At 44.3% G+C, this 25,106-nt stretch overlaps 1 protein-coding gene across 9 annotated transcripts in view; it reads right to left on the reverse strand.

Moving 5' to 3' along the window:
• Positions 1–1,825: 1,825 nt before the first annotated feature.
• ZFAND4 (zinc finger AN1-type containing 4) overlaps positions 1,826–25,106 on the reverse strand; it is a 43,785-nt gene continuing 20,504 nt past the window's right edge. For 6 of the 9 annotated variants that reach the window (XM_037904575.2, XM_043552301.1, XM_043552299.1 and 3 more), the window contains 5 exons: positions 16,195–16,342; positions 14,221–15,402; positions 13,532–13,586; positions 7,804–7,921; positions 1,826–3,572 (listed from right to left, as the gene is read on the reverse strand). In XM_037904575.2, the coding sequence (XP_037760503.1) occupies positions 3,437–3,572; positions 7,804–7,921; positions 13,532–13,586; positions 14,221–15,402; positions 16,195–16,342 (1,639 nt within the window). In that variant the 3' untranslated portion in view covers positions 1,826–3,436. The remainder of the gene's footprint in view (positions 3,573–7,803; positions 7,922–13,531; positions 13,587–14,220; positions 15,403–16,194; positions 16,343–25,106) is intronic. The other 3 variants (XM_043552302.1, XM_037904576.2, XM_043552303.1) reach the window with 1 other exon arrangement.

Below are 25,106 nucleotides of genomic sequence, written 5' to 3' on the forward strand. Positions count from 1 at the left end.
GCAGCTAAGAGAATTTTCCATTGTAAAAAGTGAAGAGTTATAATTCTGCACCAGAAACAAATACTATCACTAAGAGATCCCAGTGGTTCCTTCCCGCAGGGCACTCATTTCGCAAGACACTGCCTAGGTTCGCCTCTTTGTGAAACAGGTTACACTGACTTCTGTCACGTTTTTGGTTTCTGTGACTGTCTTTAAATTAGCCCTTTGACAACACTAGAGAAGTTGCATTCCTTGTGTCCCTGCTGCCCACATTCCAGCCAATGAAAGAGCACCTTACCTCCATACACAAGGGCTTCATGCAATTATTGGAGGCAACAATTCGCATAACTCACCCTGAAACTGAACTGCAGTAATCCGAGTTGGTGCAGGCTCACTCATCCGTGCCAGTGCATGCAATCAGCTCCCTCAGCCAGAAAAACCTCCTCCTCTGATCAGCTGAGTCTCCTCTGCCTCCCTACAATTTTCCCTTCAAACTTTAGCACAATTCAGAATGAGCTCAATCGATGTTGGTGTAAGATGGCCCAGCAGGCATCTAAACTGCCTCACTCATCATGGCACAAGCAGGTCTAAGTCACGAGTCACGTCCACAGCAGTCAGCACTCTCCATTCTGAGGGTTGAGAATGCCAGGTAAGGAAACAAACCCTTTGCTTCTTTACCGTGGATAAAGGAGGTTGGAAACGTTTCTGTGTGTGTGTGTTTTACATTAACAATTCAAGTCTTGTCTACTATGAAAGCCTGTGGCGGCAGCAGACAGAGCAATTCCATCCCAAGGGATAGAAAGTGAGATAGCGATAGACTAGTTTTTACCATGGCCACCTCCAGCAAGAGAGCAGCATTGGCATTCCTCATAGTTCTTAGGTAAAAACTAAAGCAGGCAAAAATTAAAAAATAGAGGGGGAGGGGCACAAACCACGGTCACCTGTAAACTGCCATTGTGTAAATGCTTTATAGTACAATCTAATTACATGATCAAATAGACTCAAATACAAAAGCTAAACATTTCTCTACAACAGATGTGTAGCATTGTGGAGCACTGTGTACTACTCTGTGTAGTAAAGTGCAGGTCACTTATATGAAAGTTTACATGGTAAACACTCCATCATACATTCTAACACAGGAGGAATACGGAAAATTAGTTTTGTAATTAACTGTTTTATCTGCTAATTGCACTTAAGGCTATGCTGCTGGTTGAAAAGGGTGTATACAGAAGAGTGCTCACAATAAGGAGAACTTAAAACTTATTGTACAAGAAACCTACATCAATAAAGATACAAGAATGGAAAAAATTACTAGAAGTATGTAAATCAGGAAAATGTTGTACTATATTTGCTAAACAGTGAGATCATGCAATTAAGACTAGCATGATGCACAGGCACAAAGGGGAAGAGTGACAGTTGCAGATGCAAACTTAATGTGGGCATTTCCTGATGTGATCACTTACTTTTTCCTGGATTTTATTATTTTGATTACAATGCCTTTCAGTCGAAAATTTAAAGTTCAAAAGACCGAGAGCACAATCCCTAGCAGAAGCCTTCCATGCCATATTGATGTGTACTGAAATATTAAGAGTTTTTAATATTAGGGCAGACCTTGGCACTGTATTTAATGGAAAGGGCAGAGCGTCAAGGTGATGTGTTCACAGTGACTAGTGTTGCTATGAAGGGGGCAGCTGTCTTTCATACTAGTTGGAGCTTTTACCTGAGTGTGGCCATAACTGAACCTTGAGGTGTCAAATGCATGGGTCCTATAGCCAGATCTGTGCCGTCACCCCAACTGTGGCCTTCTGAACAACCATAAATGGGATTGAGCGCTTTTTTCTTTTTAAATAGCCATTGCTATTTAGGTATCCTAAAGGACCTGGAGGCTGCAAGTGCCCTCAATAAAGGGGAATGTTACAGAGAAAGCGAGCTCTTCAACTGCTTCTCTCTTCCTACCAGGAACACTGTTTTGCGTGGATTCAGTTTTAGTCACCATTGAAATACCACTCTCAGCAGTAATAGTACACAACCGTTTAGGAAGTGAAGGATACCATTCCCAATTAGTCAGTGAGGGAATTTAGAAGACAAGAGAGTGGACAAGTTATCCAAGTCAGAACTTGGCTGCATGTCTGTTGAACACCCTACATCTTCAGAAGTGCCATGACATTGTAATGGCCAGACATGACTGGGAGTGCAGTTTTAAAACATATTCATAATAAGGCTCCTCTAGTAGCATAGTGCCCCAGTACCAGACCGGGATGTTTTAATACTTAATGAGTAGAAGGAGAAATGGTTTCAGTAGGTGGTGCTCTAACACTACTTTCTGCAGCACCTGTGTGTTCCTTGGAGGTCTCCCCTACAAGTACCCAACTGGCCCAGTGCGATGTTGGTACAAGGTGGTAAAGGCTGCCAACAATATTGCCTGGCGTGTTAAACATCTGCTGAAGTCTGGTAGCACCTAGATTTGCTTGGTTTGACTGGCTTGTTTGCAAGACAGAGAGACTTTCAAGATGCTCAATTTTGGCCTAGCTATTCCCACTAAAGGGGAGTTTTACCACTGATTTCAATGAGAACAGAGTTAGGGCAATGCTGTAAGCTTCTGAGAACGCTCCCTTCACTTCCAGCACCCTGTAAAATATTAAAAGTTAGTACTGAGCTTATGATAAGCGCATGCAAACCAGAATAAAATTTAATATTTATTAGAATTTCTTCTGGTAACAGCACTCAACATCTTAACAAACCAAGTTGTGAAGTTTTAAAAAATCTAGGATTACAAAAAAAGTTAAAATAAGTTGTTCCTTGTATTTAATGGCAACAAAGGGAATTTTCTATTTTAAAAAACTGCCATATAAAGAGTAGTATTTTAAGAAATAGTGTGATTACCATGATATGTTATTTGCAGAATGGATACACAGTATATGAATGCCAATCTGAACGGAACAGAAGTGCAGAAAGTACCACACTCTTTGAAGCTCTGGACAGGTGGTTCGAAGTAAGGGGGAGACTTCCTAGTGAAATAACTTAAGATACCACACAATGGACAAAACACAAGGTAGAGTACAGAGACATTACATGACACCCTCATTACAGCACCCCCTCAAGTCTGGTTATACAGTAAATATGAAACTTAGTAAAGTGCATCTTTTAAAGACTTGTCTAGTGAAATAGCATTTTCAGATATAAAACACTTAACACAAGACGTGCAAGAACAGTTAAAATCATAGTGTAAGTTTTTAAAAACTACTTTTTAAACTTTTGATTCACTAAAGAATAAAGGTGTCAGCTACAGTAGTGTTCACATTATTCTTCAATCAGATGCATCCTCATGTGCTTTTGTTACTTGGCAAATCTTTAGATATGGAGCAGGGCAAAATAAATGCAGTCGAAGCAAATGCTGCTTCTCTCAATGTAATACAATTCCGCCATGGCAGCACAGCCACATGCAGCACAACCATGGTTAGATTTTGGGAAGCTTTGGTGCACTAACGACGGGATTAGTTTCCTGCAAGTACCTCCGCCCCGCACTCTTGTAATCGTAGGTGCAGGTGTGAGTCTCTGCATAGCGATGAGTTGCACAGAAGTTGTTTCCACATCTGAAGAATGAAGAACATGAAATGTTAGGACTCACCTTCCAAGAGCCTGTTTCTCTGTGACACTCCGAAGGTGCCCTTTGCCTTGCCCTTTCCTTCCTTTTTGGAGTTACTGCTCCCCCCAGCCCCCGTTACTGGGTCACCACTGCAGCTCTCTTCCATGGGGAGACAAGGAAAAGACGGCTTTGGGTATGAGCTGGCAGAAAGGTACCCAGCATTGCTCTGGCACTTAACTCCAATCATTCCAGCTTTATAGAACCATCCCAGAATGTGCGCAGGTGAAATTCAGGAGTTCAGGAGAAATCAACCAACCATTATTTACCTCTTAAAATCCAGCCACAAATATCACTCCATCCCAGGCTGGGATGAACATGGAGGCACAACTACAATTCTGCTACACGAGACGAACTTTGCCTCTCCCCGGATAGCAGCAGCAGATACAAGTTAAGAGAAGGGAATGGTTTTGCCTTAGAATTTGACAGCTTGACTAGCTAAAATTCCTAGCATGACAAAAGGAAAAACGGCACACTGCAGTCTGCTGCTTGGGGAAAAGGACTAAGGGTCTGTCTCCATGGCAGTTAGCTTGGCTTGGAACGTGAGCATTACCTTCACTTGACTCCCGGCCACACACACAAATCTCTAGTTTGAGTAAAGTCAGCATGTGGTAACTAGCCCGTCAGGGGTGCGTGGGTTGAAGCTCAAGTGATGATGCTTGAGCTAGCAATGCAGTGAGGAAGCAACAACATGAATTACAACTCAGCAGCAGCCAGTCAAATCACTCTGTGCAGCTCAGGTATATATAGTTCTGAGGCACGATCCCTCTCACTCTAATTAGGCTAGCTCAAGTGCAGTAATTTGAGTGTGCTAACTCAAGCTAACTATTGCAAGAAAGACACACCCTGACATAAGCTCTCCCCAGCCACAGCTTGTGGCCCTTTGCCAAGGCAGTGGGAGTGTAACAGACTGTCAAAACGAATGTCAAGTCGTAAGTACTTATTTCAGGAGGTTTCCGAGTTTGCGTCTGATAGTAATGTGTTCAGCTTTAAGACCTGATTAGGCTATATGCCTACTCTATTTAGTTTTCTGGGTTCTTTGTCCAATGTTCCTGTAGAATTTTATACTGATTTACTGATTTTTAGGTCAATTCCCAAGGTCTATAACTGGAAGTTCTCTTGTACAATTACATTCCTTACCTGGTTGTCATTCTGTTCTAATAGAGGAACATCTGGATCTTTTTAGGGTCTCAGGAGTGGCAGACCCTATTACATTTTCAGGCTCAAGCAGACCACTTAATCTAATTCCACAGGAATCTCAAGATATTCCCTCAATACAGAAATGTGTAACTTCTAAAATCTTTACAAAACCAACAGGCTTTAGAGAATCAGTCAGGAGGCAGTGCCTCATCCTTCTGTCAGTCCCCAGTGCCAGCAGCTGCAACGGAGACTGTCTGCCTCATTGACAAAAGTTAAGTGAAAAATCCACACCCCTGACGGATCTAGCTTTGCTGACCCAATCCCCACTGTAGGCACAGCTATGCTGACAGAAACATGCTTCCATGGACCCCACTACTGTTGTGCAGAGAGCTGGTGTTCCTACACTGATGGAAAAAACCCTTTTGTCAGGGCAGGCTGCAGCTACACTATGGGATTATGCTGGCATACCTATGGCACTCCAGCTATGCTGGCATAGTCTCTGTGATGTAGACATACCCTTACTTTAGCCCAACCTGGTTCAGGTGTTTCCGAGGGTTTCTCTTAAGATAACAACGCTATTCAGGAACTAAAATCTAAAGAACAGATTCTCCTGGACCCATTTTTGATATTTTGGCTAACAGAACTTCTTAAAGGGAAGACAGAATGGAGGTGGGGAAGCCAAAAATTGAGATGCTATCATTGTATTAGGGCAGAGGTTCTCAAACTGTGGTCCGCGAGTTTGATTCAGGTAATCCACAGATAGTTCCCTCTAAGGTGCGCACCTGGGCGGCCACACACGACAAAATGAAGGGCCACCCACCTAATTAGCGGAGCTGTGCAGGCGCGGCTCCCCTAATTAGGTGCCTGGACCCTGGAGAAGATGCACATGTAAGGTGAGGTGGTGGCCTTGGGGGGGAATAGGGTGTAGGTGGGAGGGGGCAGTGGGGTGAGAAGAGGGTGTGGGGGAAATTTGGGATGCGCAGGGCTGTGGCGGCCAGAGAATGAGGCGACTTTCCCCAGCTCCCGGGCTGTGGCTGCCAGGGAGAGATGGCCCGGCTTCCCAGCCTCAGCTCTGTGGCAGGGGAGAGACCCCTCTCCTTCCCAGCCCCAGCTCGGGGGCTGCCACAGCGGGGAAGAGCGGGCACATCCATCGCATTAGAAAGGTAAGACTACTGACATTAAAATACGAGTTGTGTGCTTCTATTTGTAGAACAAAAAAAATAATTATTAAGGGTTTTTTTTTTTAAATATATAGCGCTTTTATCCAAAGTGCTTTACAATAGTTAGCTATTGGTACAAACAACATTTGGAAAGATCATTAAGTGGTCTGCTGAGACCCTCAGCAATTTTCAAGTGGTCCGCCAAAAAAAAAAAAAAAAAAAGTTTAACTACCGAAAACTGGTTCTCAAAGTTAAAATTCTTTTAGAAGACCTAATACAGGACAACCCTAATACGGGGGGGATCACACCTTGGGAAAATGACTCAAGATCTATATGCCAGTATTTCTCCCTCGACACCCAATGAAGGTTTATTTGGATTTACTGTCAATTTCTTAAATTCTCTGGATGCTTTAACTGTTTAATATGAAACCTGATTTGAGAGAGCGCAACTGAATGCAAGATACATGGATGAAAAGTAGTAAAATTTTATCTGAAGACGTAAACATCCATATCTTTACTGAGGTGGCTAAGGCCACCCAGGCTCATTTGCCTTCCAATCTTTCTTACTTGGAATGGAAACAACGCAGAGAAACCCAGTCAAATAATGGCTCATAGATAAGGTAGCTTATTTTTATGATTTGGATTACACCAATGCTCTTTTGGCACGTCCTGCATCAAATCCTCTGATTTTTACATTATGAGGAAGTTGCCTCAGAAACTAACATCGTTAGTTCTAGTACTGAATTTTTGACATTTTCTTCTGCTAATTCCCCCCTTTCTTTTTTTGTGAAATGCACCATTATCACCTTGACCATATCGATTTGCTTTGATTTAGCACGTGGGGTTAATGGTAAAATTTATTCGCTTTGAGAGGGAATAGTTTAACACATTTTTCTTTTTTCCTCAGTATGTTTAGATCACACAAAACAAACAAAGATTCCCATCAACCATTTTAAACTTTAGTGGTTTATCTTTCCCCACCTTTAGATTGTCTGACTTTATGAAAGCTAATTAAAAACAGAGGATAAATGGAAGAGTGTTCAGTAGCGACTGCCGTTTTACACAAAATAGACCACTTTTAAAAACAGTACGTTGCTGAATACAAAGTAATAAAGAGGAGTTGCTAGCTAGTTGTTTTGGCTTACCCCAGGGTCGAATGTAACCCTAGAAGTCAATCAGACACACAAGTTGGGGAGGTAATATCTTTTATTGGACCAACTTCTGATGGTGAGAGAATGAAGCTTTTGAGCTTACACAGAGGTCTTCTTGAGCTCTTCAAGCGAACGGAAGAAGAGTTCTGTGTAAGCTCAAAAGCTTGTTCCTGTCACCAACGGGATAAACACCAATAAAAGATATCACCTCCCCAACTTGTCTCTGGAAATCCTAGGACTGACACAGCTACAACACCACTGCATGCAACTTTGAAGTCAATGGCGGATTTACACAGAAGTACCAACCAAAGCAGCGTATTCTCCAAGTTGCTACAAATGTATGTTCTTAAGTTTCTCTCACTGATGATGGAATCTTAGACAAGTTCTCCCCACACTAGTTTGTATTCTCCCCACCATCATGCTCTCTTGGCTACACCTAGCGAGCCAAAGTCTCCTGTGAGCCCAGACGTCTTGACTGCAAGGGCACAGGATGGATACCCCCGAGAACAGAGAATACATTCTCTATTTGAACCTCATTTCTCACAGTTGAGGAAAAGTTAAAGTCATGAACAATTCTCTCAACTTGTTCTGAACACTAGTTGCCTTGTGGTTTACCAAGCTTTAGAATTACTGTACCTTCCAGAACACACCCACCCACACCTACACCCCCCACCCTTTTGTCGGATCACAGCCATACATTTTAACCATTTTTGTTATATACTCAGCGTACCTGCATTCATAGCTGGTTGCCAATCCAGTTTTCTTGCCACAGAGAAAGCAGTGCTTTGTAGTTTTCTTTTTTGTTTGCATTGAACCATTCACAGGTGGGAGATGGGTTGCTTCACCTGCTTTCAAAGGTAAAACATGTAATGAACATATTGTATAGTTACATTTGCTGTTAAACACTTGTATTTCAAGAGATGATATTCAACTACTCCCACAGCCAGAGAGCATACTTTGCCTTTACATAGCACCTTTCAAAGGGGGCTCCCAGTCTATTTTACAAGCATCAGTTAAGCCTCACAGCATCTTAGGAAAGTGGAAGTAGGGTATGGGTCCTGACATACAAGAGAGGTTATGCAACTGATCTAAAGTTAACCTTAATGAAGGGCAGAACCAAGCAGTGCAGCTCCAAGCCTGTCTCCCTGCTGCACTTGTGTGTGTTTTTATTTTGTGATTGGAACAGAATGCCTTGACCACTGGTGACTTTCCAGTGGAATCAGTGGACTGTTAGGATGTACCCAGTATAGAGCATATGCAGCAGCAAGTAAACTCGGAGATGTTTGCCCTTTAAATATCACAGTATAACAGGTGTCTGGCTATGTTAACATTTTAAAGTTTTGCAGGCATATTGCAAGTTAACAGGAAAAAGAAGGCATGAAACAACAAGATACTCATTTTCCCCTTCACCAGAGATTTGAACACTTTAGTCAGTCACCTTGTCCATGCACACCTACTGTATGATGCTATGTGGCAAGTGATGGTTAGCAATCAGGAGAGGAAAATACCAACCTATACAGAGGATTATAAATGTATTTCTACTGCACTGATCACCATAGTATCTGGATGCTCACAGCACAAGCCATCAGTACACAAGTACTTTATGTACGGCACATCTTAGTTTCCAATAGCCAGTCCCTTACAGATGTAACTGGCAGCGGACCAAATTCAGCCCTAAGCTAAGCTGACAGCTCCCAGTGCGTGACTGGGAATTGTGCCTGCTTTCACAAGGGCTGAGTTTGTCCCACTGAAGCTATGGCTGCTTGGCATGGAAGACTTATTTCTAGCTCTAGCTAGTTCACACCATCAGTTTCATCCTCTAAAACTGTGCTCAATTTACTGGAGCAATTTTGGGGAGCTGGTTTTGTCCCCAGACACTTACCAGGGGGTTTCAGTTAGCCCAGTTTGGGAATGGTGTTGAGAGCAGTATATAATATTAAGGGTTTATACAACAGGGTGGGTTTAAAAGTATTTTTCCTACAGTGGACCACACAGATTCATAGATCCCAAGGCCAGAAGGGCCACTGTGATCATCTAGTCTGACCTCCTCTATAGCACAGGCCAGAGAACTGCCCCAAAATAACTCCCCAAAAAAGAGACTGCCTCATGGACAAATGCCCTTCCATCTGCAATCAAATAATATCTTTGCTGCTCGTACAGCAATTGCTTACATGAAGAAATAATATTAGGGAAGCTTTTAGCTCATTGTTAGCTGTCTTTAAGGTGTTACGGGAGCTGGAAATGAGAGAAGCCAACACCATGTGACTAGCCAGCCCTCCACAGACGACTAGTGATTTGCAGAGTACAGTTAGGGCTAACTGCTGTTTTCAATACTGTCTTGCTCTTTCCAAGGCTATTCACCTGGCTGACAAATTTACTGTAACATCAGCCACTGAAGAGTGAAGTTTTCAGCACACTGCAGGACACCATTAGCAATTCGTTTCCTAGGAAATCTCCCAAGGCTCTGCACAGTGCAACACCAGCCTCTCTTCTTCTCAGATGTCTGGAACTGTTTGCAAGACATGCTGTTTGTTGGCATAACAGTGGTTTTCAACCTTTTTTCATTTGCAGACCCCTACAAAATTTCGAATGGAGGTGCGGAGCCCTTTGGAAATCTGAGAGAGTCTGCAAACCCGCAGGGGTCCACGGACCACAGGCTGAAAACCACTGGCATACCATGCATCAGGCTAGACCCTCTGCTGGTGTAAATTGGCATAGCTCTATTTAAGACCGTGTTGCTAGTTTATACCTCCTGAGAATCTGGTTCACCATGCTTTGCCACAAATGCTTGAAAAATAAATGCCTGGTAATAAATTTGACCCTGCCAGTCTCTGTTAAGACTGCTTAGATCTGATCTTCCAAGTGCATTCAATTGCATTTCATCTGATTATTCAAATGCTGCCACTTTGAACCACTCAAAATGCTTCAAAGCAGATGAAGGAGAACACTGTGTAAGAGCCTATTAAATACACCCAAGCAGTTTGCAAACAAGATTGTTTGCAGAGTTAAAAAGACAAACATACCAGAAGTCAAGCTACTTGGCAACCAATAATAGCTGGAGATTACAATACAGTATACATATCTCATATGATAGATGTTCCAAGAGTAACAGAGTCAGCTAGTGTTCTCACAAAGTTATATGACCTACATGTACAAAGTCTACCATATACCCCTCCCCCAACTAAAGAAAACCTGATAGATTTTATTTGTAAGGCCCTTCCAGTCAAATACATTGTTCCGGCACAGATAACAGCACCAAGAGTGGAGCAACAAAAAAGAACAAACAAGCTTTGACAGTGCAAGTGCTATGGCAAGCATGTATATACAGCCATGTAATAAGTCCAGAAGGAGGAGAAACCTTAATATCCCACTTACCCTTATCGGCTGTACACGATCGCAGAGGAGAAGGAAAGAAAATAGTACCAAGTCCTACAAAATACTCATCCCCAACTCAGTTTTTGGAGTAGACTACATAAGCAATAGCTTCCTTGACCCTGGTGAGTACCACTATAGCGCACACATACTCCCTTTAGACTGGAGATTGGTGCTAAGGACACAGGCTGACATGAATGTAGCTTTGAATTAACCAACAATGACACCAGCAGTGGAAAGAAGACAGTGTCCACTGCCTCTGCCCATTGGTCTTCTGCAGTTGTCACCATGAAAGTAATAGGATTCCCTTGTGAGGAACAAGGTCTTCTAGTTGATTCATCACAAATATATTTTAGATCTTATTGCTCATCACTTTTTCCAAAGTCATGCTAGGTGGAGGAAAAGACTGTAGGACAACTGTGAAGGGTGTGAAGCAAAGAAGGAAAAGAGTCAATCATGCTCAACTGATTTCTTAACTCGTAAGTAAAAAAGAGTCACTATTGTGAGTGAGTTCCTTGGACTTGCATGTAGGTTTAGGGATTGCCTGCAGGCTCTGAAAGTTAGAAAAACTAGAGCTATTCTATCCAACCCCAAAGCAACAGTCCTAACTACCTAAGAGGTCTTGCCTGCACCAGAAAGCTATGCAAGGCTTGAAGCCAGTCGAGGCCTTCCCAGGCACCTGATAGTGAGAAAGGTTTAAGAGTTTTAAAAAGATGAAAAAACTCTTGAGTTTACTGAGCCAACACAAAAATAACTATTAAAGCTAATCTGAAGACAAAATGAACACATTGATACTTTCCTTGAATAAGGAATTAAATATAACCAAGAAGCTTATCTCCAGGACTGTGAGAAAGAACGGTATTCATCATTACAGGGCTTACTCTGCAACACACTCCCTGAGATGCATAACTGACTCTTTAAGGAAAAAGGTTCACAGAGACAAAAGATCTGGTGAGGTCTTATCAGGCCACGTGCTGGAGCAATCATTGCTTAAAGCAACAATAGCTAGTAGCAGTATCCTTCTACCTCTGTCCCTAACAAATAGCTAGACTTGTTTCATATGGCAGAGCTACTTCCATACACTGAACTAGGCTAGGTGCACACTGTTCTTGTTCTCTAACAATGGAACTACAAAAATTGTTCAGAGAAACATCTGCTTACATACAACTGAGTTTTAATCACACACCAATGACCTTTTAACAGTCAGATTATCAAAACATACTAATATTCAAAATGGAACCAAAAATAAGTATGTTATTCATGGGAACTTGTCCAGAGATAAATACTCCCCTTAAAGAATATCTAATGTTGTTGGATATCCAAATATAAAACACTTGCAAGTTACAATGATATTCTGAATACTAAGATCTTACAACAATACCTACAACTGTACATGCATGTAAAAGACAGTATACCTATGTAAAAGGTCTGAATCATTTACAAGTACAGTGCATTAAAATCTGTCCTGCTCACTTGAAATTCTTAAGAGTATATAACTCTAAATGAAGTGTGCATCAACTAAGCTATTAATGTTAAAACTATCTTTAGGCAAACACATTATATAAATTATTGGCAGTGTTAAGTAGAAAGTAGGCTACAACTGAAATACAAAATACTGCAATAAACAAATCTTAATGAACAATGGTAAGAGTTATGTAAAAACAAAAAAAAAGTGGGATGAAACAAAGCAAACAGGCAATTTTTTTAAGACCAGGTCTACACTACAAACTTACATTGGTTTAACCATGTCGCTCGGGGTGTGAAAGAGCCATACCCCTGAGCAACGTAGTTATACCAACCTAACCCCCAGTGTAGTCAGCATTATACTTCTCCCGTCAACATGGCTACCACCTCTTGGGAAGGTGGACTAATTATGTCAACGGGAGAAGCTCTCCTGTCAGCCTAGTAGCATCTTCACGGAAGTGCTTTAGTGGCACCGCTGCAGCGTTTTAAGTGTAGACCTGCCCTAAGAAAAGTGTGTATTGGCAAGGAAAACATGGCAGCTAGGCATTAGGAAGCGTACAGGAACAAGATGGCAGCAACAGGTAAGAGCTTATTTTATTAAATTAGAAATATAGATCAAGATTTTTGAGCTTGGATCCCCGAAGTCGGGCACCTAAATCCACATCTAGGCATTAAACATGTGACTTGATTTTTAGTAGATATTCCACATTCACAACTCCCCACTAACACAAGTAGTGTGCTCTAATAATAAACCAAACTCAGGACCTTACCTGTAACCCTCAACTTCCACCCTGCCCTCACCTGCTCCATGTTTCCTATTGCAAGGTCTTTCAGGACCCAGTCCTGCACACGTAAGAGTAACTTCACTATGTGAAAAGGAGTACTTGTGGCACCTTAGAGACTAACAAATTTATTAGAGCATAAGCTTTCGTGAGCTACAGTGGATGCAACCGATGAAGTGAGCTGTAGTTCACGAAAGCTTAGGCTCTAATAAATTTGTTAGTCTCTAAGGTGCCACAAGTACTCCTTTTCTTTTTACAGATACAGACTAACACGGCTGCTACTCTGAAACCCTTCACTATGTGAGGAGTCCCACTGACTTTAATAGGTAAATAATTGTTTGCAGGATCATCCCCTTTACATTATAAACCTCAGTGCAGAGAACGTGTGTATTTTTGTGGATGATGCAGAACACTCTTGGGCTCTCAGTGAACAAAAATAATGCAGCTAAAACACAGCTACACCACCACGTCCATGCTCTCATATAGCACTGATGGAAAGTGCTTTAAAAAGAAGGGCAGTATCATTACCCCCATTTTACTGATGGGGAAACTGAGGCACGGAGAGGGAAGTGGCTTGCCCAAGGTCATCCAACAGGGCAGTGACAGAGCCAGGAATACTCTCCTGGGTCCCAAATTCTACCCAAGGTCAGAATGAGATCCATGTATGAAAGCACAACTCAAAACATTCAGGTTTAATCCATTCTGTAAAAATCTAGTACAGAGAAAGTGTTTCAAAGCTTTATGCCCTACACAAACGTATAATTCTTGCTCTGTGTTTGATAACTGGGAAGAGACTTAAACAGTCAACTTCAGCTCTTTAAACAAATTCACATTACTTACCTACTCTTTTCCCTGAAGCTGCAACATTTCCATTCATTCCAAGCCCATGGGCAGACTAAAAACAAGAATATTTTAAGTGGAATTACTGACAGACGGTAGACAAATAAAAGATTAAGCAATTTCATATCAGCTTGTCTGAAGCTCATGTTGTATCAGTCAATATACGTATGAAGAGAGCTATGAGAAGTATTTTGTATATGAAGTTCAAGTTAACTGGAACAAACCTTGTTTAAAAATGACTGTGATTTTAATAGTCTTTCCATACTTTATACAGCATATTAGAAACGTGGTACAGCATATTAAGGGTCTGTGGTTAGGCACATACAGTGGCAGTTATAAGGTAGCCTTTAAAATGGCTCACAATTAATGAATAGCTGGAGGAACCAAATGACATTTCTACACATACAGTATTTAGCCAACAGAGTTACAAGTAGTAAAGGAGTTTACATTCTGAACCAAAAGTATTTTAACATTACTGTACATCTGTGGGGAAATTGCCTCTAGAAACCCATTAGCTAAACATACAATCCAGGTGCCAAAGAAATCTAAAAAACCGTCTGTTTGAACTATTGATGGCATAAAATGAGATTTATAGTTCCCCAGCTTGAAAAATAGGCATTTTTCGGCAGTCTTTACTAGAGACTACTGTACAGGAAAACCCCAATTGTTCAGGAAATACTGGTACTTACTAGGAAGTATTCAGCAGCTTCATCTGGGGGAGAGGCTTTCCTAAAGCTTTCTTCCTGAAAACGCTGGAGGTTCGTAGGTAGTGCAATACCAGAAGTCCGAAACCTGCCTGTCCCGCAGGAATTCTGTAAACTTTCCCTGCTTGTGCTTCGGGCCAGCGAAGCTAGAAATTCTAAGTTATTTACAGAACCCACAGGTTCTTTGGATGCCTTGTTTGCCACCTCTGTGATGTCCCTAGCCTCTATTTTAGAAATGATATCAGGTCTTTTGCCAGGCGAGTCTACCTTCACACCACGAAATCTTGTAGTCCTTGGAAAAGAGGAGTCTGCCAAATTACGGACCTCCAAAGATCGGAGCAGATTTGGGGAGGCAGCAGGTCTCAAGTTACTGACCTCAAAGCATTTGGGTTGTGTCTGTGGTTTCAGAGAACTGTGATGTGCCATTTGGGCTGAATATCGAAGAGGTGACAAGAGTGTGTTCTTCGGAGGACTTAGTTCACGAGTGTTGAGAAGCCCAGCCTCCATTGTTGTAGCACTCAAGATGTTTGTAATGGGTTTGCTATGCTGTTCTACAGCCTTAGATTCCTCATCCCCCTCACACAGTCCAAGCTCGGGGTTTAGCTTCCCTATTCCATATAACTCACTATACTGTTCAGCAGTGTTTGCTTCTGCTAACAAAGCAAAAGCATCTGTTTCAGGTAGAAGCTTGTCTTCTGTTGCACACAGTTCTACGTTTGTTAGAGGTGGATTCAAGACAGGATCGTTCTCATTTGTGGATGTCACATTTTCTAAAGCTTTTTTGGAATTTGTAGGTAGCGATGGGACAGGGGGAAGGAAGTTATTTGTAGAAAGTTTTGCATTTTCTAGTTCGACACGAGATATTTTCGGTGGTAGTCGAATGCTATTAACTGACTGAGACCGGGAGGTGCTCTCCCAATTGTCATCTTCCTTAAGAAAGTCACTAGTAATGGATGGCATTGTTCTACCAGCAGTGGCCAAAGTAGCCAAAGCTGAAAGTGCATTCTGGGAAGACTCCGAGGGATACGAATTCCCAGAAGGAGGTAGGCAGGACTGTCCAATGTGGGGGAGTACTCTTAAAAACCGGTGACGAGCAGCTGCTGCTGAACTGCTAGACGGTCGAGGAGTCATAGGTGGACGAGGTTTCACCTTGACAGTCTTCTTAGGCTATTTCAAAGGAAAAGAGACATTAATTGTGTTACAGTAGCATCTAGAGAATCCAACTTAGACTAGGTCCCCATTGTACTAGGGGCTGTACGTACACATAGCAAGAGATTGATCCTGCACAGAGGATAAAGGAAGTACTCTCATTCCTGTTTTACAGACAGGAGACTGATGCACAGAGACTAAAGTGACTTACCTAAGTTCCATTGCAGAGGTGGGAACTGAACCCAGCCTAGTGCCTCAGTCTCTTGTTCATACTCTTGCTAATTAAAAAGGCATGAATACTTTCCAGCAGCTAATTATCTTGCTTACTGATTAAGAAAAGCGGGTGAGGTAATATCTTTTATTGGATCAACTTTTCTGTTGGTGGAAGGACAAGTTTTCAACCTACACATGTGTAGCTCAAAAGCTTGTCCAATCCACCAACGGAAGTTGGTCCAATAAAAGATATTACCTCACCCACCTTGTGTCTCTCATATCCTGGGACTGACACCACTTGCTTATTACTGTACTTATAAACACTATAGCATTACTACAAAACAGCAGACTTAAGTATTAAATAGCCTTATGTCAGTGAAGCACTGAAAAGTGATACAATCTATGATACAGCACTGAATTCTTTGAACGCGGAGGCAGTGGGTCCAGATTAAACTATTATTTGCATAAAAGACATGCCCTTTATGTCTACATTATCCACGAGCACAACCAGAATGTATTTAATCAGCACTCTAGAAAGACCTGCACTGGGAAGGCATGAACCATTTTATCGTGGGGGTATTGAGATCACAGCCTCACCTTTTTACTGAGATTCATGTTCTCCATCTTTGCCTTGAGCAGCTTCATTTTATTCATAGTAATCGAGTTCTCAATAATCTGTTGGCCAGAAGGAGATGCCTCTGATTCTTCGTCGTCATCTGCATATAAGTTATAAACTGAACCACCACTGAAAAGAGAAAGAAAACAAAAACTATCAATGTAGAGTACACACACACAACTAGAAAGTCAAAGCCAGTAGTCCAACTGTTTGTCAAAGCATTATATGAACTGTATGAAAGGATATTTCAAAAGTAATTTTCTTAGGTGAAAACAAGAATTACTTAAATGGGATGTTCACACCATGAAATGATAATGAGATTAGAATATAGGCAAGCTACTGGGAAATTGTTGTACTGTATGCAGTTGTTTTGCACTCCACTATATATTTTCCCCTAAAAGTCAACATCCAGTTCCATTAGCGTCTCCTGCTGGCATGGCCAAAGCTGTTAAATTGTGCGACTCAGACAACAGGCTGATCAGTTTTCCCATTAACCAGACACTGTCATGGAGGGAAGTCCAAATTTCTACCCACCCCCAGGGGTGCTTTCACAAAAAATGGAAATGGAGGGGTCACCCATGTGGATTTGACAATATATGTCTGTTTTTTAAAATAAAAAACAAATAGGATCAGTTAGGGTTCTAAAGAATCTCATTTGGAAAAAGGAAACACTAATACCATTCAACCTAACAAGACAAAATACGTCTAACACAGCCTGCCAATCAATGTGACTGATCACTGGAAATAATGTAACATCACACCATCTTCTCAAATACACAGAATGGAAGTAGAATATGCACCTCAATCTGTTTTAAATCTTATACCTGATTGTTTTCCCTTTAGCAAGCATTACTCTATTAATACACATCTAACATTTAACTGTGATACACTGGGAACACTAAAAAGCTTATAGATTTTGATTCATACAAGTGTCTTATCAAGTTTAACGGAAGTATTTTCTCTCCGAGAGAGATGGAAAGAACTAACAGCCAGGAAGTAGTTATCGCTGGTCAAACAGGTATAATTATAACAAAGCATGCCAAATTTTATATTTGCGCGAGCCAGATATGTCTAAATCATATGATCACAAATTAAAGCGGTCATCTTCCATGGTTTACAGAGTCAGTCTGCTCCACTTAAATGAAGAACCAGTATTTGTGTTGACTCTCTAGGCACAGATCAAGGACAGTTCTTGGAAGAATAGGAAGGCAAATCCTAAATTAGAATATGAGTAACAGTCATGTATTTCAGCACTAGAAACTGAACAGCTGTGTGTAGAGAGAAACCACAAACATTTGATACCTTTACTAGTAAAGATTATGCATTAAAGAACCCTTCCAGCCTCTCAACCTTTCAAATAACTAAAAAAAGTCACTTCTGTCTGCCTGTTGTTCACCTACAACTGTTCTAAGCAAGGCCTACGATAACTACAACAGAAGAATTGAGAGCTCTCCCCACCCTCCCCCGCTTTTTACATTGTGCAATTGACAGCATGTCTCTTTCACTGCTTTTCCTGTAGTAGGTTTTCCTGTTTGAACAGGTCTCACACCACCCACTGCGGGATGGGGGGGGGGGGGAGGAGTTTTTTAAAAAGAGGAAAGTGTCTGGAAAACCACAAATTGTGATGGGAATTTGGGGAGAGAAAGTACCTGAAACTACCTCTAAGTAATTGTTTGAATTAATGGATTTCAAGCAGACTGGGTCCTTTTACGTATCAGTCTTCATGAGTTCCATGCTGTAAAATTCATCCTTACCTGAAGTAGGGTTTGAATAAGCTCCCAATCCCATGGGCCCCAGGAGTGGTGAATGAGGGCTACACCAAGATTTTAGCAACCTTCCTCTTCAACATAAAGATAATGTAATTACATTATTTGTTTACTGTTTAGCAGGTGCTAACTTTTACCTTTGCTGTAAGGGTGGGATAAAATGGTCCAGAAGGACAGGCCACATAATCCAAACCAGCCCCAGGTAGCATCAATTGCTCTGGGGAGGAGAGGTTTGGGGTGTGGAAGGGGGCTCAGGGCTATGGCGTGGGGCTGGGGATGACGGGGCTCAGGGTTGGGGCAGACAGTTAGGCTCTGTCTGGAGATGAGGGGTTTGGGGTGTGGGAGGGGCTCAGGGCAAAATTAGGGGTGTAGGAGGTGAGGGCTCTGTCTGGGGCTGGGAATGGGGGGTTTGGGGTGTTGGAGAAGCTCAGGGATAAGGCAGAGGGTTGGAGTGCTGGAGGATGAGGGCTCTGGCTGGGACTGGAGATGAGGGGTTTGTGGTGTTGGAGGGGCTCAGGGCTAGGATAGAGGGTTGAGGGTGCGGTGGGGGGTGAAAGCTCTGGCTGGGGATGTAGTGATTCCACTTCTAACTGTTGGCTGAATCAATGGAGGCTGATAGATTTCCTCCCCCCAAAAAAAGTTTAAACTCATTTAGAAGAAGATGTTTACCTTTCAGAACTGTTGTTCTTCGAAATGTGTTGCTCATGTCCATTCCATTGACTCCCAAGCAGTATCATCGAAGGGGGGTTCAGAGTTCATGGACGTATCGATTGCAGTACAGCTCTGCCAAATCCAGCATCATTTTTGGCTTGCTGGGTGATAGCGTAATGCACCATGAATGTGTGTACTGAAGACCACATTGGCCTGCAGTTGTCCTGGATAGGGACGTGCACCAGGAAGGCAGCTGAAGATGCCCGAGCCCTAGTCGAGTGAGCCTTCACTATCAGTGAAGGCACAACCTGCGCCAACTTGTAACAAATATGGATGCAGGTGGTGATCCAATTCAAAATCCTCTGAGAGGACACCGGAAGACCCTTCATCCTATCAGCTATCGCGATAAAGAGCTGGGTCAATCTGCGGAAGGGCTTGGTGCACTCCAGGTACAACGCCAGGGCACGCCTGACATCTAGAGTGTGCAGCCGCCTCTCCTCATTGGTCACGTGAGGCTTTGAACAGAACACCAGGAGGAAGATATCCTGGTTGACATGGAAGCGTGACACCACTTTTGGCAGGAAGGCTGGATGGGGCCGCAGCTGGACCTGGTCCTTGTAGAATATCGTGTATGGGGGCGCCAAAGTGAAGGCTTTAATTTTGGAGACACGTCTCGCCAAGGTAATAGCTACAAGGAATTCAACCTTCCACAACGAGTGGGAAAGGGAACGAGAAGCCATAGGCTCAAAGGGCGGACCTGTGAGCCAAGAGAGGACCAGGTTGAGGTCCCACTGGGGAACTGGGTCCCAGACCAGTGGAAAGTGTCTTTTAAGGCCTTTCAGGAACCTGATCAACATCTCATGCAAGAACACCAATCTACCCTGGATGCAAGGCCGACATGGCAGTCAGGTGCACCTTGATTAAAGAGAAGGTGAGACCTTGGGGCTTTAAGTGAAGCAGGTAATCAAGGATGGACTGCAGAGACAACTGGATTGGGGAGATATTCCGTCCCGACGCCCAGCAGGAGAAACGCTTCCACTGTGCCAGGCAAGTTGCTCCGGAGGAGGACTTTCTGCTCTCCAAGACCGCCTGCAGTACCTGACTACAGTAGGCTTGTTCCTCTGGATTCAGCCACACAGCATCCAAGCAGTGAGTTGGAGAGGTTCAGTTCAGGTGCAGGAGTCGACCATGATCCTGTAAGAGGAGGTCCGGGCAGCTGGGAAGTGGCCACGGGGCCGCTACGGCCAAGTGATTGAGCATTCTGAACCAATGCTGGGGAGGCCATGCTGGGGTGATCATAATGACCATGCCTTGTCCCTCTTGATCTTTAGGAGGACTTTGCTGATGAGCGGAACTGGCGGGGAGGCATACATCAGGTCTCCTGCCTATGACAGGAGAAAGGCATCAGATAAGTGAGCCTCTGCTGAGGCCTTGGAGAGAACAAAACTGATGATGCTCTGTTCTGTCTGGTGATGAACAAGTCCACTCGGGGAGCTCCCCACTTCTGGAAGAGCATTCTGAAAACCTCCAAGTGAAGGGACCACTTGTGATGAGAGAAGGACCTGCTGAGGCAATCCACCAGTATGTTCCTGACACCGGGGAGGTGCAAGGCTTCCAAGTGGATCGCATGCCGGATGCAGAAGTCCCACAGATGGAGGGCCTTCTGGCACAGAGCTGACAATCAAGCTTCCCTCTGCCTGTTGACATAGAACATGGAGGCAGTGTTGCCTGTCAACCCCTGCACCACCCGGCCAGAAAGTTGGGGGTGGAAGACTCTGCAAGCCAGTCGGAAGGCTCCCTAACATTTATATGCACCGCAAGCTCCTTTCGAGACCATAACCCTTGAGTCCCAGTGTACCAAGATCAGACACATCCGAAATCAGGGAGACCATGGGTCGCAGGCTCGCGAATGGTACACTTTCTACCACCAGAATCAGATCAGACTACCACAGCAGAGAGGTAAGTACCCACAGAAGGATTGTGATGACTTTGTCTAGGTGATGTCTGGCCGGGGAGTGGACCGACGCCAGCCACATCTGAAGGGGATGCACCCTGAGTCTCACATGTCAGACAACGAATGTGCATGCTGCCATGTGCCTCAATAGTCTGAGACAGACCCGGGCTGTGGTGAGAGGGTGTGCGGTGATGCTGGCTGTTAAGATATAGATATTCAGGCCTGCCTGTAAAGGCCTATACTTTAAGAATGTAGGTATATGTTTATCATTTAGCTAGTAATAGCGGTATACAAGAAAGAATCTGTGTAAGGGCCTTCTCTGACTGTGACAGTCTGAGGCCCTGTTCTTAGGCCAATGCCTTTGGCTAAGAAGCAGAGGCAGCCATAAGCTGGGAAGCGAACGGTCACATCCTCACATTCCAAACTAGTCAATATGGGGCTGTTAGGAAGGTGATCCGATCTATCGCCTCCAGAGAAAGGGAAGAGCCTAGAAGATGTAAAAGGAAATTTAGGTTGATAGTTCTCTGTCTGGTAAAAACTCACTTATCAATAGACACAGCTGGGAAACCCTTATGTCTTTATAGCTGTAATTGTGAAATCCTCACTTCTTTATTGTTTTGTCATTATAGTTCCCACTTTGCTATTCATAGAATATCAGGGTTGGAAGGGACTTCAGGAGGTCATCTAGTACAACCCCCTGCTCAAAGCAGGACCGATCCCCAATTAAATCATCCCAGCCAGGGCTTTGTCAAGCCTGACCTTAAAAACTTCTAAGGAAGGAGATTCCACCACCTCCCTAGGTAACACATTCCAGTGTTTCATCACCCACCTAGTGAAAAAGTTTTTCCTAATATCCAACCTAAATCTCCCCCACTGCAACTTGAGACCATTACTCCTCGTTCCGTCATCTGCTACCACTGAGAACAGTCTAGAGCCATCCTCTTTGGAACCCCCTTTCAGGTAGTTGAAAGCAGCTATCAAATCCCCCCTCATTCTTCTCTTCCGTAGACTAAACATCCCCAGTTCCCTCAGCCTCTCCTCATAAGTCATGTGTTCCAGTCCCTTAATCATTTTTGTTGCCCTCCGCTGGACTCTTTCCAATTTTTCCACAGCCTTCTTGTAGTGTGGGGCCCAAAACTAGACACAGTACTCCAGATGAGGCCTCACCAATGTCGAATAGAGGGGAACGATCACGTCCCTCGATCTGCTGGCAATGCCCCTACTTATACAGCCCAAAATGCCATTGGCCTTCTTGGCAACAAGGGCACACTGTTGACTCATATCCAGCTTCTCGTCCACTGTAACCCTGAGGTCCTTTTCTGCAGAACTGCTGTCGAGCCATTCGGTCCCTAGTCTGTAGCGGTGCATGGGATTCTTCTGTCCTAAGTGCAGGACTCTGCACTTGTCCTTGTTGAACCTCATCAGATTTCTTTTGGCCCAATCCTCCAATTTGTCTAGGTCCCTCTGTATCCTATCCCTACCCTCCAGCGTATCTACCTCTCCTCCCAGTTTAGTGTCATCTGCAAACTTGCTGAAGGTGCAATCCACACCATCCTCCAGATCACTTATGAAGATACTGAACAAAACCAGGCCCAGGACCGACCCTTGGGGCACTCCACTTGATACCGGCTACCAACTAGACATGGAGCCATTGATCACTACCCGTTGAGCCCGACAATCTAGCCAGCTTTCTATCCACCTTACAGTCCACTCATCCAGCCCATACTTCTTTAACTTGCTGGCAAGAATACTGTGGGAGACCGTGTCAAAAGCTTTGCTAAAGTCAAGGAACAACACGTCCACTGCTTTCCCTTCATCCACAGAACCAGTTATCTCGTCATAGAAGGCAATTAGATTAGTCAGGCATGACTTGCCCTTGGTGAATCCATGCTGACTGTTCCTGATCACTTTCCTCTCCTCCAAGTGCTTCAGAATTGATTCCTTGAGGACCTGTTCCATGATTTTTCCAGGGACTGAGGTGAGGCTGACTGGCCTGTAGTTCCCAGTATCCTCCTTCTTCCCTTTTTTAAAGATGGGCACTACAATAGCCTTTTTCCAGTGGTCTAGGACTTCCCCCGATCGCCATGAGTTTTCAAAGATAATGGCCAATGGCTCTGCAATCACATCCGCGAACTCCTTTAGCACTCTTGTTTATTTGCATGGTCTCTGTCTGGTTCTGTGATTGTTTCTGTCTGCTGTATAATTAATTTTGCTGGGTGTAAACTAAGGTGGTGGGATACAATTGGTTAGCTAATCATGTTACAATATGTTAGGATTGGTTAGGTAAATTTCAGAAGGACTGGTTAAGGTATAGCTAAGAATATTACTATATAAATTGGGGGCAAACAGGAAGTAAGTTGGAATTCGAAAATAAGGAAAAAGGAACTTGGATTTAAGCTTGCTGGAAGTTCACCCCAATAAACATTGAATTGTTTGCACCTTCGGACTTCGGGTATTGTTGCTCTCTGTTCATGCGAGAAGGACCAGGGAAGTGGGAGAGTGAAGGAATAAGCTCTCTAACACTGGCAATCAGATGTGACATTGCCCTGAACCTGGCCTCTGGCAGGAACGCTCTGGCTCAGGTAGAGTCGAGCACCACTCCGATAAACTCTATCCGTTTGACCGGGATCAACATTAATTTTTGTTCGTTTATCAACAGAGCTTGACAAGTGGCTTGCAATGTCTCGACGCTGCACTGGACCTGGACCCTGGAGCAGCCCTTGATGAGCCAGTCGTTGATTTATGGATAGATCTGGATACCCTAACATCTGAAGTAGGCTGTCACCACCGAAGTGCATTTCGTAAACACCCATGGCACCGTTGTTAGGCCAAAAAGGAGCATTGCGAATTGGTAGTGGGCAGTCCCAACTACGAAACGTAGGAACCGTGTGTGTCCGTGAAATATCGATGTGAAAGTAAGTGTCTTTCAGATTGAGGGCAGTGTACCAGTCTCCCGGATCCAGGGAAGGAATGATGGAGGCCAAGGAGACCATGCAGAACTTCAACTTCTTGAGATACTGGTTGAGGCTCTACAGGTCGAGGATAGAGTGTAGACTCACCTTGGCTTTTAGGATTAAAAAAATAAAAAGAATAGAGTAAAACCCTTTCCCTCTCAAGTGCAGAGGGACTTCCTCCATGGCTCCCACCTGCAGAAGGCCCTGCACCTCCTGAGTGAGCAGATGCTCATGAGAAGGGTCCCTGAAGAGGGACGGGGAGGAAGGGTGGAATAAAAATAAACTGGAGGGTATATCCCCCTGTTACTGTGCTGAGGACTCACTGGTCCGATGTTATAGAGACCTAGGCAGGGAGGAAAGGGGACAAACAGTTGGAAAACAACAGGGAAGCGGGATCCAGGACACAGGCTGGAACATCGCCCTCAAGCGTACTCTCAAAATGCCTGCTTGTTACCCAGCTGGTTACGGGTGGAGCTTGAGTGAGCAGAGGATGCCGGCTGACGGCCTTGCCTGCGCTTATAGCCCTTGCCCTTCTTGCGGAAGTGCTCTGATCGAGGTCTGCTCCCGAACCTGTGGGGCTGTTGCGGCTTAAACTGCTTCCTCACCGGCCCCGGCGTGTGAAGGCCCAGGGAGCGCAAGGTAGCTCTGAAGTTTTTCAGGCCATGTAATTTACTTTGTTTGTTCCGAAAACAGTGCCAGGCCATCGAATGGCCATGCTGCCACTGGTGGCTCACAGGGGAATGCCAATGCCTCCAGTGTGTGGCCTTGGCTTACGAACAGGGTCTCCTCCTTGCTGTCAGAGGCCCAAAGAGGAAGAGACTTGTCTGGGGGCCCAGGACAGTATAGAGGCCGCCTACCTACCCTAATCCCGTCAGCTCTGGCAGCGGACCTCCACTGAGGACCTGTACAGGGGTGATAGCTCTCGGTGTTGCGTCCCCGGCAGCAGCGTTTGGTGGATTGGCAACGGTACCCCGGCAACTGACGCCTCACGTTCAGAGAGCGGTGCCACACTGTAAATCGGGAGTGAGAAAACCGATGTGTCGGAGACCGTCGACGTGCCCACGGTGAACCGTACTGGTGATCGGTGATGGGGCTCCGAGGACTGGAGTCTCAACCCTCCGGAATGGTGCCATGAGCTGGGAGACCGCTGGTGATCGATGCCTAGAACCTGCGGAACGCTGCCTAGAGTCCATGGACTAACGCCAAGAACTCTGGCAGGTAAGCCGATCTGCGTCCGGGAGCTGGTGACACTGTTCAGGCAAGTGCTGACGGGGCACCCCCTGCAGCAAAGAGTGGTGCCACACTGATGGAGAGCACTGGAAAGGTCCTAAGGCAGGTTTACTCTTTGAACAGGGCATCTCAGCAGCCGGCGCGGGTGGCACTAGAAGAGACAGTATGTCCTTCACGGCCTGAAAGGCCTTCGGGGTGGTTGGCGGGTCTTCAAGCGGGCTCAACAGCTCAGCAGGAGTCAAAGCCTGACCACCATCCAGAGAGGAAGAGTTACCCAGCATGGGTCTTTGCTCTCCTCTTACTCTCTCGTTCCCTTCATAGGATGTAGGAGAAAGCCC

The sequence above is a fragment of the Chelonia mydas genome, chromosome 7, assembly GCF_015237465.2.
Source record: "Chelonia mydas isolate rCheMyd1 chromosome 7, rCheMyd1.pri.v2, whole genome shotgun sequence".
Lineage (NCBI taxonomy): Eukaryota > Metazoa > Chordata > Testudines > Cheloniidae > Chelonia > Chelonia mydas.